The sequence below is a fragment of the Odontomachus brunneus genome, unplaced genomic scaffold (assembly GCF_010583005.1).
Source record: "Odontomachus brunneus isolate Ranch 3 - 2012 unplaced genomic scaffold, Obru_v1 Obru_scaffold_103, whole genome shotgun sequence".
Taxonomy (NCBI): Eukaryota; Metazoa; Arthropoda; class Insecta; order Hymenoptera; family Formicidae; genus Odontomachus; species Odontomachus brunneus.
Window position 1 is genome coordinate 997,711 of NW_022639553.1, and position 15,803 is coordinate 1,013,513.

A 15,803-nucleotide genomic window follows, 5' to 3' on the forward strand; every position below is an offset into this window, starting at 1 on the left:
CCCCCTCCCGCGTATAAACTAATACAATCAATAATTTCTCTTCTTGTAATGAGAATTACTGCATTAAATATATTCAACAAAATTAATTATAGTGAATTTATCGGATGTCATAGAAATAAAATTTTGAGATGTTGCAAAAGATATATTTATAATTTATAAATCATATGTGTTAAAGGCAAAAATTAGGATAATAAATAATTAATAAATATTAGGATAATAAATAAATAAATAAATATTAAAATAATAAGTAACACGAAAATAATGAATCTAGGAAGTGAATAATTTTGCATCAATATAAAGTTTATATATAGGATACTACCATAACAATGCATTAATAACTCGTTCGACTGCGTAGGCGGGTAACTCTGGCCGAATAGTCGTAATAATGCTGACAGGACAACGAGTGGAGGTAACCTGCGATCCTCAAAAGGTCACCGCTGGCGATTTATTCCAGGTAATTTCTCACAACGAATACAAAATGTTTTTCAAACATTTATTTAATATTTCTATGACTTTTTTTATTAATGGTAAAAGCCACGTTGTATGTTCTATATGCAAACAAATATTGCTAATGTGTGTATATTGGAATTCGTTTATTAACACGTATTCGTTTATTTCCACGAAGAGTATTAATAAAAAAAATATTTGAATGAGAGACGTTCTCTCTCGAAAAGTTTAACCGTGTCACGTATCGCGTACCCAAGAAAATTGATTGAAACTCAATCAAAACTGCGAGTTATCGAGGATGCGCTATGGAGAGTGGTCGTCACTGATAAGGGGTTCAATTTATCGGCCAATTATATTCGAGTGAACTAAAGTTACCCGATCAAAAAAGTATCTTCGCGTACAATCAATAACGATCTTGAAAATAGCTTAGGATTTTGTAACAGATGTTAGTGGAAATTTTAATAAAGCAGCAAATAAATTTTACGAATAATTTTATTAAATCAATGCGTAATGCATTAAAAAAGTTTGGTGTACAATTATGCTCGTTAATATACTCATTTTTTTAATTAATAACTAAACATCTATGTGGTCATTTGGAAAATATTAGAGAACTTTACAGCGGAAGACGTTGCCATCACAGCTCATCTACTGGCGCGTAATCATTCACGAATTTTCTTTAATTAATAACTTAGAATTTTACGTGGTTGTTTGCAAAATGGTAGAAAAATTTTTTGTTCAGTTTAACCTAATCTATACACCGCGGCTCCTTTGAGTTACCGGACACTCTGTATGTCAGTGAAACTATTACTCTTTATGTTACTCTAATCTATGCATGTAGCTCTATCTATTGGATAGTTTAATTTAAGCGCCAAAAAGCGCCAAAAAGTTTTATTAATATGACTATTCTGGATAAAATGTTAACGGCAGATCTTGATGTTTCATCATGAACCGTATAGATACATTCAACCTGTAATTTTATTTTATGTATGTACATAAAGTAAAATGATGTGACGCGTTACTTGAGATGCTAATAAAATCAGAAGATACTAAAGAAACAATAAGCCGTCTCACAAAGTAACAAACGCAAATAAAATAGCAAAATTAGTTAAAACAATTATAAACAATTTCGAAAATTTATTATGTTTCTGCCAAAACCTTTAAATGCAAATTATTACGTATAATTTCCTCGCTTCCGTAACGTACTTTTCTGAGTGAGAGAGAGAGAGAGCTTTTCAGATGACACTAATAAATCACACCAACTGAACGTGAAATACGCGGCGTCTCGAGACCTTCGCGAAGGAATCGCGTGCTTTCACCCGCGCGACTGCTACTTGAAACCCGGCAAAAATCCTTGAAAAAAAAGAAGAAATATTTTATCTGCAAGTTCTCGAGCGGAACTTGTTCGATCGTAATGTTCCACACAGTGGCCTCTTGAACCCACAGTTGGGCCGCGGAAGCCAAGACATGACCGGTTGTTTACGAGACGACAAACTCCAGCGTGAACTCGCGAGAAGTCTGGCAAGTCGCCAAACCTAATCAGTATATACGACAAATTCAATCCGCTAATCGCGAATTATGTGATCTCAATGATAACGGTGTGTGTCATGCTGCGCCTTTCTATCTTACAAAACAAAAAAATATTATTGCGAAATATTTCTAACACCAACATTGCAGAGAAGGACGTCTGCCTCATATCGGTAAATCGCCGATTAATAAAAACGGGTAAAAACAATACCGATTATTTAAAGGGATGTCAATTTGAACGATTTGTCACATCAATATTGAACCGGTAATTAGAAACAGCGTAAAGTTTAGTCAACTTTGTTAATCCACTAACGATTAGGACCCTTAAAAGTAAGCAGAAGCGCGCAGGATGTAAGCAGAAGCTTTTGTTAGCAGAGATGCATAGTTAAGCAAGAGGTAAAAGTGGAGCAAGTGAATTTAATGCCGCTTAGATTCGGTAGTTTAACAAGACAGGGCACCGTCTCGAGTCGAGTCGGCTATATACGTCACTCAATTCAAAGCTTTCGAACGTGACTGGAGTATTTTGCCGCGTAGTTTTTAATAGGCGGTTCACGTAATTTATAGGCCGCGCGAGAACCTATTGGGAGAACTTCCGAATTGGGTTACTCTCGCAAATTCGTGCCAATAGAAAATTACCACTGCGACGTTGAAATAGATATCGCGTCGCGCTGCGATGAACTTTTAGAGCAATCAAATGCAGCCGCGCTCTGTCTCTTTCTCCCTCTCTATTTTCCTACGTTTAATTGCCTGCTTCACGTAATAATTCCACGCAAAAACGTAAGCTCACAGTTAGGACACCTCGGTCTTTTCCTCATAATATATTTTACAAATAATAAAACAAATATATTAAAATATATTTTACAAAGTAATTTAAAGTCGCTAAGCAAGGCTTAAACCCGAAATTTAGCAACATCGTTCGAATTAAAATAAAGAAATTGGAAGTGTGCGAATCATAAGTGGGAGACTTATAGTAGGCATAAACAGAAGAGAAGTGCTAAGAGAAGCTCTTTCTTTTTAACTTTTAGTCCGCCGGAGTTTGAAGTGTTCAAATCGTGAAGAATGTCACGTAAAGTTATATCATAGATGTATCATATACAAAGTTTCGATCACGACTCGCGCCTATATTTAGACTTTCCGGTGGTCTTAAAGGTTAAGGCTCCTGATCTCTTGCCGTAGAACTCTTGATTGGTGACATTAGCGACGAAACGAGAAAATGCATATCCAAAATTCCTGTAAAATACGTTGAAATAAAAAGATATATCCAGAATACGACACTTGCGATCGATTAAGCATACCTCGAAAATACTTCAAAAACTTTTGTTCTAACAATCAATAAGTAACCGTAAAATTAACGTGACATGCAACATTCTTCTTTAAGCTACTCCTTCTCATGATTTATTTTTACGGTTATTTATTGACTGAGAGTTTTTTACTTAGAGTAAAAGGGAAGTGTTCGAAACATTTCAGAAGTATGCTTAATCGATTGCAAATGTCATTTTTTAAATATCATTTTATTACGATATACTTTGCAGAAATTTTGAGCATGTATTTCTTCACATCTGACGTCATCCATCAAGATAGTCGCGGCAGGTACCCAGGAGACTAAAGTCAATTTAATTTATTTAAGTAAATTTAAGTAAATTTAATTTGTAAGTATTAAAAGTTTTAAGTTTGGTTTCTCGCCTTTATTGTGACTTCATATACTCTACCTTATTTTAGTCTTATTAGCTTCAGAATTATTCCCTCATTTAATCCCTCGGCATCCTACACCCTATCTTATACTAGAAATCATCACGTCGTATCAGCGAACTCCGTCTTGACGTCAGCAGGCTAATAACTACGTGACGTCTACGTTTCCTACGTCACATTAATCTACTTCATTGTCCGCAATATTAACGCGAGTTGCGTGCCGGCTCAACTCGCGTACACGAAAATTTGACCGTGTGTAATTTTAGACGAACCCATATATTACTTTACGCAAATCCTTCCAGGCTATTGTCCAAGCAGAGAGCCTCGACGAGAACTTCACTCTGGGTCTGGCCGTGCTACTGGCCGGGGATTTCGCGATGTTACCCCTGGACACGAAATTGAATAAGGTCGCGCCACCGGGATGGCTGAGCAGCGGCAAGAGTAAAAGTCTTTTGGGTTTACCGACCAGTTTCATGCTATACCTGCGACTTCGATTCTTCCTGCCTTCCTTACGCGGCATCAGGTTCGTCGAGAACCCGACAACAACACAATAACAGCAGCGGTACACGTCACACTCGATTACAACTAACTATTCGTGTCGTTTTCAGGAGCTGGATATCGAAGCATCTATTGTATCTACAAATAAGACGGTGCATACTGGAGCAGCAGCTGGTATGCCCCTACCCCGAATTGATCAATCTAACGGGCCTCGCTCTTCAAGCCGAATTCGGGAATTACAATGTTGACGTAAGTTTACGACAATCTCCTTCTCCGAAATTGCGAAATCGCGATACGATAAAACTCTCGGAGACAGCTCGTCGCAAGAAGCTCAATGTCCAGGTTTACGCGATACGAGAGAAACTGTGATATCGCGGCGGAAATATTTAGGATTCTCTGCGAGATTTCTACGTCCTCGTAACATGGAATGCGATTAACTTCTACATGACAACGCAGAGGTCTGTGAAATTCTCGTGAATCTGTGAATTAATTTGGAATTGGAGCAAAAGACACTAGATTAGACTAAAAGCGAGCGTATTAGTAATGCAGCATTACTGCCTCCTAATAGGAGTACCTTTAACCTTCGCGGAAATCGACTTTTCGCTCACGCAAAGGGGCGCAGCGATATAATTTCCAAACTATAAATCAGCTGTTAAACTACTAAGCTAAGCTATTAGTTTAGTTGAGATGCGCCAGCCCTTGGGAGTTTTAGTAGACGATATCGGGGAAAGCTGTTGTACGTGCGGACGAAGACAAGGTGACGATAATTCCGGCATGAGCCGCGCGCATCATCGATGTAATATCGCGTGTTTCAGGAGCACGGATGCGGGGATTACTTCCTACTCGAGCACTACGTGCCAGAATCCTTGATAATGAATGCGGATCGGCATCAATCGCAGCCGTGCGTCGAGGCGAATGCCCTACGGGCGCAGCTACATCGCGCTCACCACGACCGACGCGGCTTGGACTCCAACAAAGCCGAGGAGATGTTCATAACTCACGCGCAGTCTCTGCCGGATTACGGCTCGCACTACTACATCGCCACGGTGGACTCCAAGGAGCTGGAGAAGCTGATGGCGCAGCAGAGGAAGAGCAAGACCAACATCGACAAACGAGCCGGCAACGCGGCATTGTCGCAGGACAGCACGAAGGACGCTTATCGCTCGGAGAAAACGTCCGTCCCGAGGGAAAGTAGGATAGGAATCGCGCGATTAGGCCCTCGTGAGAACGCTCCGATGATCCCCTATACAGAAACTGGCGATATTTACGCCGGGCAGAAGTGCAAGTTGCACCGCGACGAGATGTGCAATAAGCACAACCATGTGATTAACAACAACAACAACAACAATGTAAATGGCAACAACAACAAGAACAGTAAGACTGGGAAGAGGAAGACGGAGAGTAACGTGTGGCTGGCGATACACGCTCAAGGGTTGAAGCTACTGGAGAGAGGGGGTGAGCCGAGAGAGAGAACGGAACTGGCCCACTTTCCGTGGCGGGACGTGCAGACGCTGAGTTACAGCAAAAGCTGCCTGGTGGTGTACAGCAAACTGAACGGGAAGCGGTGCAAGTTCAAGCTACGGATGGATCATCGAAAGTAAGTTTGGCCCGGTCACGTTTGGAGGATCGATCGCGAAGCGGCTGAGCGAGAGAAATGGTATCGCGAGTGCATTGTATGCACCGTTCGCCCACCTACGACCTACTCAACGACCTACATAAACTATCTTTCTATTTTGCAGAAGTTACTTCGCTTTTAAGCTCACCTCCCTGCACCATCAGTTCTTCCTCAGACTTCGCTCGGAGCTTACGTCGCTTCAGGGCCTCGCGAAAGGTGGGTACTGCGCGTCTTTCTCCTTGCCGATTAAGTTTGCTTGTAACACTCGCAAAATGCACTTCCGCGAAATTTCCTTCGTAGTGAGTTAAATTGCGATACGAAACTTTGTCTCCGGAGGCGGCCCTGTGGCCTTCTCCTTTTCCGCCATAACCCTCTTGGGAGAGTCAATATGGTGGACGTATAAACGTGCGGGAAGGAACATTTAATGACGTCATTTTTCTTTTAGATTTTGGAGTGCCCCTGATTACGGAAAGCAAGACTACACCGTCGAAGTCCAAGATCGGCGAGGGCAAGACTAAAATCACGATTGCGAACACGGTCATGGTGCAGCAAAGAATGAACTATCCGATGCAATTAGAGGAGTATCAAAATAAGGAGAACGAGAATCCTCAGAAGGACGCCAATGCACCTGCTGCGAAAGACGTCGGTCGTGAGCCCGGCTTTTACTCGCCCGAAGAAGACGTGCTTTACGCGCAGGTGAACGTGCGATTGGAACCGGAGGGCGAGTCGCGAGACACCGAAGAAGAATCGGATAGGGGTCTGACTACACCGGAAATCTTGTTGGACTCTAAAGAAACCAAATCGGAACATGGTAAATTGTACGGATGTACAGTGTTAGACAGTGAGGCTGAAACCGAATGTACGTATTCACTTCCAAAAGCCATCTCGAACAACATTAACCAGCTGGATAAACCTAACAATCCTGAGGAACTGTATGCCGCCATTAATAAGGTTCGTCTGTCGGGAAAAAACGAGTTTTCTGCTCCGGAAGAAGTTTGGAAAGCGTCGGATGTGAAGAAGACACTACATAAGGTTCGATCGGGTTAATCGTCCGTTATTGTCTCATCGCACCAAATTTGACGTTTCAAACTCTCAGTTTTGGGTCACTTGCAAAACGTTGACTCAGTCAAAACATTCGGTTCGATTTTGTAGTCAAATTCGATTTTGTTGTACTCTGTTGCTTAAAATGATGCATGCAAAACGATAAGATTAAGATAGTCTGAACCATAGCTTTAAGTCTCAATAGTTCAGTCTGAATTCAATGTAAATCAATCATCATCTCATTGATTCACATTGATTTCGATGGAAATTCAGGTTAAATTTTATATGACGTTAACGTTTTGTAACCATCATCATAAACAAGATCGATAGAAACGAATTATTCAAATAACTGCCATCGTTGTATACGATTCTTCACCAACATTTTGATGGCAGGATATTATCAACGTTATTGTTTGTGTTACAGTATATGACAAGATTTATTGAAAATCAAACTGAACTCTTTTGCTGATCTAATATTCGTCGCGCCTCTCTATTCAACGAGCTTGTGTTACCATTCTAGATGAAGACATCCAGTTTACCGAACTACGGCACGCCGAGGCAGTCGGGTGGTTTTCGCACACCCAGTTTACCACGTCGATTGGGTGTGAAAATGGGAACACGCGCGATCTACAGCAGTTTGGCGCAAAAAGACACCGCGCTTACCGACGACATGGAATCACTATCTGTGAAGTCCGATACGGAATCGTCCATTCAATCGCTATCAGCACGATCCGTAGAATCACCCATGCCAGAAGCATACGTGTTGAGTAAGCAATAAGCATCCTGATATAAATTTATTATGAGCTACGAGCAGGACATCGGCAAATAACAATCTTTTCACAAAAGTTCTTGCAAACTTTAGAACCGATATTAATACACTGTAAAAACTGGTGGGTTAAATTTAACACATTTAATTTGTCCCAAATCATCCACTCTCATTTATGTGTAAATTTAACACAAAACAAATGTATTAAAAAGTAATACACATAGTATGGAAAAAATTAACACAAGGATTTAACACTTGAATACCGTTAAGAATCACAGATTGTGTTAAATTGATATATGTATAATGTCAAATTAACTAAAATAAAACGTTACTTTAATATTTGAGAGAAATATTAATCTATGGTTTTGATGAAATGAAAATGTTAAATTGACATAATCTATGTTTGACATATTAAATATGTCAATTTAACACAAACTGTGATTTCTGACGGTATTCAAGTGTTAAATTCTGTGTTAATTTTTTACATATTATGCGTTTTACTTTTTACCACATTTGTTTTGTGTTAAATTTACACATAAATGAGAGTGGATGATTTGGAACACATGAAATGCTAAATTTAACACATCAGTTTTTACAGTGTAGTTATAACTTGAAATCGTCTCAAGTGATACTTAGATTTCAATTCAGACTTCAAAGATGAGTTCTTTCATTTAAATTACGATTAGAGATATAAATATCATGTATGTTATAATTCAACTGGAAAACTTGATCTAACTCGGAATAAGAATCTCAGTATCTCACATGAGACAAGTTTCAAGTAACAACTATTAATACGGGCCCAAGATGTTTAAATGAACATCTATTTCTAACTCAACTCAGAGTCGATTTTTCGATTTCGAATAGTAGTTAAAGCTTAAATCTTACATTAAACTCTGTTTAAATATATTAAACACATTATCAGAACAGAGTTTACACTTAAATCCAATTAAACTATTATTGAAAAATCGGTCTTTGGCATTCAATGGTAGCCATACCGTTTCCTTTGAACACTTGTTAGTTATTTCTTATAAATTCTACAGGTTTCTATTTGATATATGACATCTTTGATTGATCTTTGAAGAAATGTATATAAATATATTTTTACTTTAAAAAAGTATATATAAATACACTTGTGATTATATTTATTACAAATTATCGTGAAATAATAAATTTATACTTATTACAAAACATTATCGAGGAAGAGTGAAATTTGGTTTAAATCTACTCGTTCTTCTTTAACAGATGCCGATATACGAACCGATGACGAAACATTCCGAGTTCCTGAAGACGAATCAATGTCCGCGTCTCTAATGGCTCGCTTAGAGGAGCTGTCATTCGCCGAAGAACGCATTTTGCACACGATTAATTTGGAACGAGGCCACGGTGGCAGCATAGGGTTGCAAGTAACGGAAGGTAACGACGGTGGAGTTTACGTGCAAGCAGTCTCTGTCGGCGGATCGGCCGATATGGCCGGGAACGTTAATAAAGGTTCGCATATGAAATCTTTACGCTATCTAAGAATGAGATATCACGATTCTTTTTCAAAGAAATTAATAGTGATAAAAATAAATGGATAAAAATAACGCGTGATAAGCACACAAGAAGATAGCTAAAGTGATAAAATAATGCAGAATTGGCAAAAGTAGAAACATTATGGACAAATGAAAATTAATGTGACCTTTTCAACTGATTTTCCCGATAGGTGACCGAATTGTAGCGATAAACAAACAGAATCTGCTAAATCTCCGCTACGAAGATGCTCTGAAGATGCTACAGAGCTCCTCCGAAACGATCGAGTTGGTCCTCTCGAAAGCAGTTACCCGGAAGAACGCGGAATCGAGGGATGAACAGGATCAAGCTCCTGCAGACAACAGTTACTTACAGTGAGTATTGCCAGCGTACCTCGAAAGTGATCGATTGGGAAATTTATCGCGTCAAAGTGTACGCTGTTCCGCAGATCAAATTTATCCATCAACATTGTTCGATTTTAAATAAATTAAGAATTTGGAGAGGCAATATATATATATATATATATATATATATATATATATATATATTTGTCTAGTTAATTATGCATGCCGAATAATTAATCAACTCTGTAAACCGATTTACGTGACGCCGTTGAGTAAGAAAAAGTCATTACGATAAGATATTCGCGAAATTAAGTTTGACAGTGTAACCACCTCACGTAAGATTCAAAAAGTCTGTTGTTTTACACTAAACACTTAATAGTCAATTCTTTGTCAAGAAATAATCATAATAATAAGTATTATACGGTTTCTTATATTTTACACATTTGTCAAATATCCAAGTATGTATTTATCCAGATATGTTGTAATAGACATTAGAGTCACTAGACATTAAGTTATCGCCTTTAAAAGAAGTTTTGTCCTATAAAGGATTAACGTATAACTTTTAATTACAGTGACATCAGATTCGACGTGTCGTCAGAGGCGGAGACATCCAGCGTGACGAACAAATGGATCGTTCAGAAAACCACGGACGTAGCGTCGGTGCAGAACACCTCGAGCGCATATAGCAGCGCCGCGTCTAGCGCCATGGGTAACCATAATGCGAACAGCCTGTACATGACTGATCTCGTTGACAATAATACGGTAAAATCTGCCAGTATGCTGCTAAGCCTCGAAGACTTCGACGTCAGTAGAACGAGTCGCCAGGTTTTCATTTAGGTACGTCGAACGATACGTCGGTGTAATGCAAAATTGCTTCTCATATACCGGAATATACGTTGGCGTAATTTCGTTGACGCAAAATTCCCGGTCGGGCTATTACGTTTCGTCGACCGTGTATGCCACGGAACGTCGAGAGAGAGAGAGAGAGAGAGAGAGAGAGAGAGAGAGAGATTCTATTTGCGAAAAGACTATTAGGCTGTACGCAGCCATGCCGAACAGGCACGGCAACGTTCGCCTCAGATAATCGAATTGTTTCAATCCGTTTAGCGAAGCCCTGCACTCGCAGTTGCTAAAGTACGCCGTTCGCCAGTCTTAACATTTACCTGTTTAGCGGAAAATAACCAGCAGTTCATCATATCTCACGAAATAAAAAGGGCACTTTCTGTTTTATTCGAAGGAAAAATATTCAAACAATTTCGTCGAATAAAACGAGTGTTCGTCCAATCTACTTCCTATCGGATTAATATTTTAACTGAATATAACATCTCGTCGATCTCTCGCACATTACGAAAGCGCATGTGCAATAAAATTTTCCCAAGCTCAATATTTCGCCTGAAGTTGTCCTTTTTAGAGTTTTAGTTTAGATAGGAGAAGCTTTTTTTTAATTTTTTCAAAAAATGAATAAAGATATCGATACAAGGTTTACAGCATACTATTCAACACTATATTAAGTATAAAAAAATTAATTTTTATTAAAAACATTTTAAAGTTTTATCGTCCAGGTTTTTCGTGATAAGCGCGGACGCTTCAATTGGTGGATAACGTTACAGGCTATGTAATAAGCTCAAGCAAATAGAATAAGAAATTTTAAAAACTGTGTTACATTTTCTGGAGGATGAAATCCTATGGAAAATTTCTAAAATTAATATTTCTCTCGAGGAAAAAATAAAAAATTAAATAAAGAAAAAAGAAAAAGGAAAAATTATTTATAACTTCGAAGTCATTTTGTAAAAATTCGAATTGCTGCATATAACAAAAAGTCATCTTCCAGCAAAAATTTAACAAAGTTTTTAAATTTCATAATCCTATTTTACTTCAAATTACTCTAAGAACATTACACGAGCTGTAATGTTATCCACCAATTAGAGGCGACTCCGACGATTCCGCGTTGAGTACAAAAAAACTTGGATGATGAAATTCTAATTTTTTTAAATAAAAAAATATTTTTTTGTACCTAAGACAAGTAGCATGGTCAAAACCCTATACTGATATCTTCGTGGATTTCTCTGAAAAAATTCGTAAAAATTTTCTATTATTCGACTAACCAGAGAAGAACTCCCCTTAATGACATTATATTCAGCGTGGAATTAAAGTTCGGTAATGGCATATAAGTATAACTATTGACCCCGTGCAGCGCAGAAAGGGGAGGCTTGCCGAGTCATTTCTAAGGAATCACCTTCAGTACGTCCCGGACGGCCTAGCATCGTAGTTGCTCTCTCGCGTGCGTGTCCCGAACTTCAATATAATTCGCTCGTTAATCATATTAACATCGTCGTTGACGCAACATGCACAACTGTAAGAACCAAAGTAACAGTAGCCATTAAATTCCCTGAAATTTACGGAAGAAAACCACTTCATCTCCTATTTCAGCGAGACTAATTAATTTCTCTTCTAAAGTCCCGAATTTTCCTCTCTGTCTCTCTCCAGATAATGGAAGCTCGACTGAACCACCCGTGCCACCGCGGCGTACGAAGCGCAAGATCCAAACTGCACCGATCGCAATGTCGATACCGAACAGTGCACCTGTGAGGGAAACCACGAGCGACACGAGACCTCAGCAAAAACGTCCGCCGTCTCTGCCGCCCCCGCCGGAGAAATGTCGGCGGAACAAATCTCGACCCACTGAAACCTGCCAGCCGCAATGCGACACTGCGAGCTGTCCGACGGCCGAAAGTGTCGCGAGTGAATACCACCAGCGCGACAGCCACATCGACATCGTGGCTGGCGTGATCGAGGCGAAGTCCCCGAGATCGCGCGACACGATATCCACGAGGGAGAAATCGACGGGCGACGCAAACGATGACCCAATTCCGGGATCAACCGCGACGTCGAGAGTGCCATTCCTATCCGTCGACGTCGCGTCTACGCGAAAGCCACTCGACAAATACCCACCGCTCTTTTTCACGACGCGCGATTTCCAGGACGTGATGCCCGCCACGTGGAAGAGAGAAAACACCGCCGACGCGCCTTCCAACGCGGCTCCCGACGAGTCGCCGGATCCGCGCGAGCAGGTGTCCTCGGCGACGTTTACGCTGGATGACGGCGACGACAATGACGACGAGGACGTCTGTTTTCGCGTGACAACGACAAATCTGCCGTTCGAAAGGTGCCTCGAACGATGGAAGAGCCCTTTCGACGACGAGTTCGCTATGAGATTCGAGGACTATCGTTTCGAAGGCAATACAGACGGAAACGCTCGGATAAACGATAGAAGACCGCTTGCTCATGACATTTCCGATAGCAATGAGGATTCGGACTGTCGGCTCGGCGCGAAAGTACGATTCGTGATCGAACCGCCGAGCTCTGCCATTCTCGAGTTCGACACGGACGTGAAGAGCGCTGTACAATGCGGAAGTTCGCGAAACTGTAAGCCCATCTTCGAGGAAGAGCCTGACAATCGAAAATGTAGCGTCACTTCTTCCCTTGAGCTCGCTGAAACCCGAGACGAACGCGTGGATGGGACAGATCGCGAGAATAATCCACAAGGAAAACCATGCAGCCCGAGTACCGACGAAAGTAATGTCGCTGTGAGAGAAAATAGTCCTCCTACACCGGCGGACGCAAGGAAAACGGTCGAGTTAAGCCCGCGTTGCGACGATGAGTATAACAACGTTAATCGCGAAGAAATTCACAAAGAGGACTTTAATTCGATATCGTGGAACAAACGAGTTAGCAGAGAGAACTACAGAGTCGGAGAGGAAAAAATAATGCCTCCGGAAACGGCCATTATGAGAGAGGGAAATGCTGAAAAGCAAGCGGATCAAATGCTGGACGCTTCTTCTAAGATTACAGGGAACACTTATCGTGCGACGGCGAAGAGCTCGGCAACGGCCCGCGGGACTGAAGAAACGAAAATAACGTTAAAGAAAGCAGAACGAAAAGAAGAAGTACCGTTAACAAAAGCAAACGATGACATCAGAGAGAAGCCCATTGCCAAGAACGAGAAGCTCCTCATTGATGAGTCACCTCGGAATGTTTTAAACCGCCTCGACGGCAATAACAGATATCTAGATGACTCCTGCGACGGGAGAATCTTCGTCGACGATCTCGCGAGAAGAGGATCACTCGGAAGCGAGAAGACTCGGCGATCACCCATTGACGAGAATAAAGAAACCAGCGGCTGCTGGAATCCCGAAAATAATCGCGAGCAAATCTCGCCGTCGGATGGGATCTTTGCAGAGAGCGTTTCCGTCAAAGTCAGACGAAATTCCTTCCTAGAGACTATGTTGACTGACTATTCGACAGATCACGCGATCATCGACTCTATGATACCGTCTTCAAGCACGGATGAAGAAGTAAGCGTCCCGCATGAACTGCGAAATAAAACACGGGAATGGAGCATAGAGATCGCAAGAGGCAGCGCACGCTCGCGGGGATCGAATGGCGTGACGAAAGTGGATGTAGAGAATCCAGACATTTCAAAGAATTCGAAAAAGACGAAAGGGAAGACCGCTGTGGTCTCAGTCGGCGACGTAAAGCTAACGCAATCGGAGAATAAGAGCGCCGGCGAAGCGAAGAACGACGTATTGAACGAGTTGTTATGCAACTTCAACAGCATCAAATTGAAAACAGTGAGCCCGGAGACGAAGGGGACCGCAAAAACGCAAACAGGCGACGACGAAAGTCTCGCTCTTCCTGTCGCAATCGACAGAATTGCTGACGGGAGGTTGGATGCGGGTTTCCAAACGCGAGTGCGGGAAAGATCCTGGGACGAAGCTCGTGGCGTTCTCAGCGCAAGGACGATCTCCACCGAAGCGGATGGCAAAGCAACGATCGCCGGGGAAGTCGCGAAAGAAGAAGTTTCCGCAGATACGCAGATCAAAGGTCCGTCTCGGGATCTCAAAGGTGACACTCGTGATCCCAAAGGTGACACTCGTGATCCAGCGTTTGGCGAGGAGATCGCGAGATGTAACACTACCGAGACGACGAGATTGGAGGTGGCGTCCCGCGGCGTAGAAATCGCGAGGGATACCTGCACGAAGACGAAGCTCGACAAGGAGTCTCCGGGTGTCAAGTCGAACGAGATCCGCGCGAAAGCGAGTACCGGTGACACATCTGAAGGCGCAGAAGGCGCCAACTGGGAAGTCAGATCGAGAAGATCGCGAGACGTTTGCGCTCCCAAGACGATACTTAAGAAACCAAACGCCGAGTGCGAGCGGCGGGCGAGCGAGTTTCAGAAGAGAATTCCCATCGGGGCGCCCACGACGATGAACAAGATTTTCGACAGCAGAGAACTCGAGGCGATAACGTACACGTCGCGTGGGAGTAGCCTGGAGGGCGGCGAGGTGCGCGGAGGAGCGACTTCGAGGGTAACTCATGGTCGCGGCGACGAGAAGAAGACTGACGAAGAAGTAATCGCGGACGACGTGGCCGACGTCGAACGAAGGCTTGCGAGTCGGCCGGCATTAGCGTTAGAGAATAGTGGCGATAAGTGTGCCATAGCTAGGAAGATCACTACTTCCGCAACCCCTTGTAATAATAATGACAATAACAGGGCCGTAACACCCGTAGCCGTAAGTAACGACCAATCGCCCCGCGACGTTGTAACAATAACCCCGGGGAAAGTTAGGAGCTTCGTTAAGTACTACGAGATTCGGGGCGACGCGACCACCGAGATACATTCGAAAATCAACGGTAGCGAGAGAGTAGCTAGACGCAAGTCCACGAGGAGTCCACCAGAGACAGCGCCGACCGTCGCCGCGAGGAGCTCGCAGCGACCGGAAGTGACGACAGCACGAAAAGAGACGGGGGAAGGCGAAAGCCTCCTTAGGTCGCACGGTGAGGTCGACCTTTTGACCTTTGTCACTTCAAGAGTCCCGGTAGACCTTCACAGCTTATTGGCAGACGGTGAAACGACGCGAACAGAATCGATGGTGACGAAGGAGCGCGAGAGGAACGACGTATCCGACAGGGAGACACGTGCGCAACACACCAGAGCTAGCGTGAAAAAGTCGGTACAGTTCCTAGGCGGGTTTACCGTGATCCACTCGAGAAGTTTCGACGAGTCCGCGGGGACCGCCGCAGACTACCACGCGAGCTCATCGAGAAAGAGGAGAGCACCCGGAAGACCGCCGTCGCGGGATTCCGACGTTCGCCAGGGGCTTGTTCGTGAAATCGCAAAGTCGGACAAATTGCCGGATACTGAGGAGAGTTCCTTCCAGCGACGGGAGGTCGCTGCTCAGGTCGGTGGAGGGAAATTCTAATTATCTAACAATCTTTAAGCGGAAGTTAATTTAATTACGATGACGCGATCGTTATATGGCTTGTGACGTACTTGCCAGTCTCTTTGGCGGCGTGTCCCGTGATTGTA

General features: G+C 42.5%; 1 protein-coding gene across 1 annotated transcript in view; it reads left to right on the plus strand.

Annotated features, from left to right (window-relative positions):
- Positions 1 to 15,803, plus strand: part of LOC116849002 — a 95,319-nt gene that overhangs the window by 72,456 nt on the left and 7,060 nt on the right. The window contains exons 9-19 of the mRNA XM_032825717.1: positions 356 to 454; positions 3,963 to 4,183; positions 4,269 to 4,407; positions 4,974 to 5,755; positions 5,898 to 5,989; positions 6,219 to 6,805; positions 7,335 to 7,581; positions 8,823 to 9,068; positions 9,283 to 9,463; positions 10,006 to 10,208; positions 11,921 to 15,675. Of these exons, the coding sequence (XP_032681608.1) occupies positions 356 to 454; positions 3,963 to 4,183; positions 4,269 to 4,407; positions 4,974 to 5,755; positions 5,898 to 5,989; positions 6,219 to 6,805; positions 7,335 to 7,581; positions 8,823 to 9,068; positions 9,283 to 9,463; positions 10,006 to 10,208; positions 11,921 to 15,675 (6,552 nt within the window). The remainder of the gene's footprint in view (positions 1 to 355; positions 455 to 3,962; positions 4,184 to 4,268; positions 4,408 to 4,973; positions 5,756 to 5,897; positions 5,990 to 6,218; positions 6,806 to 7,334; positions 7,582 to 8,822; positions 9,069 to 9,282; positions 9,464 to 10,005; positions 10,209 to 11,920; positions 15,676 to 15,803) is intronic.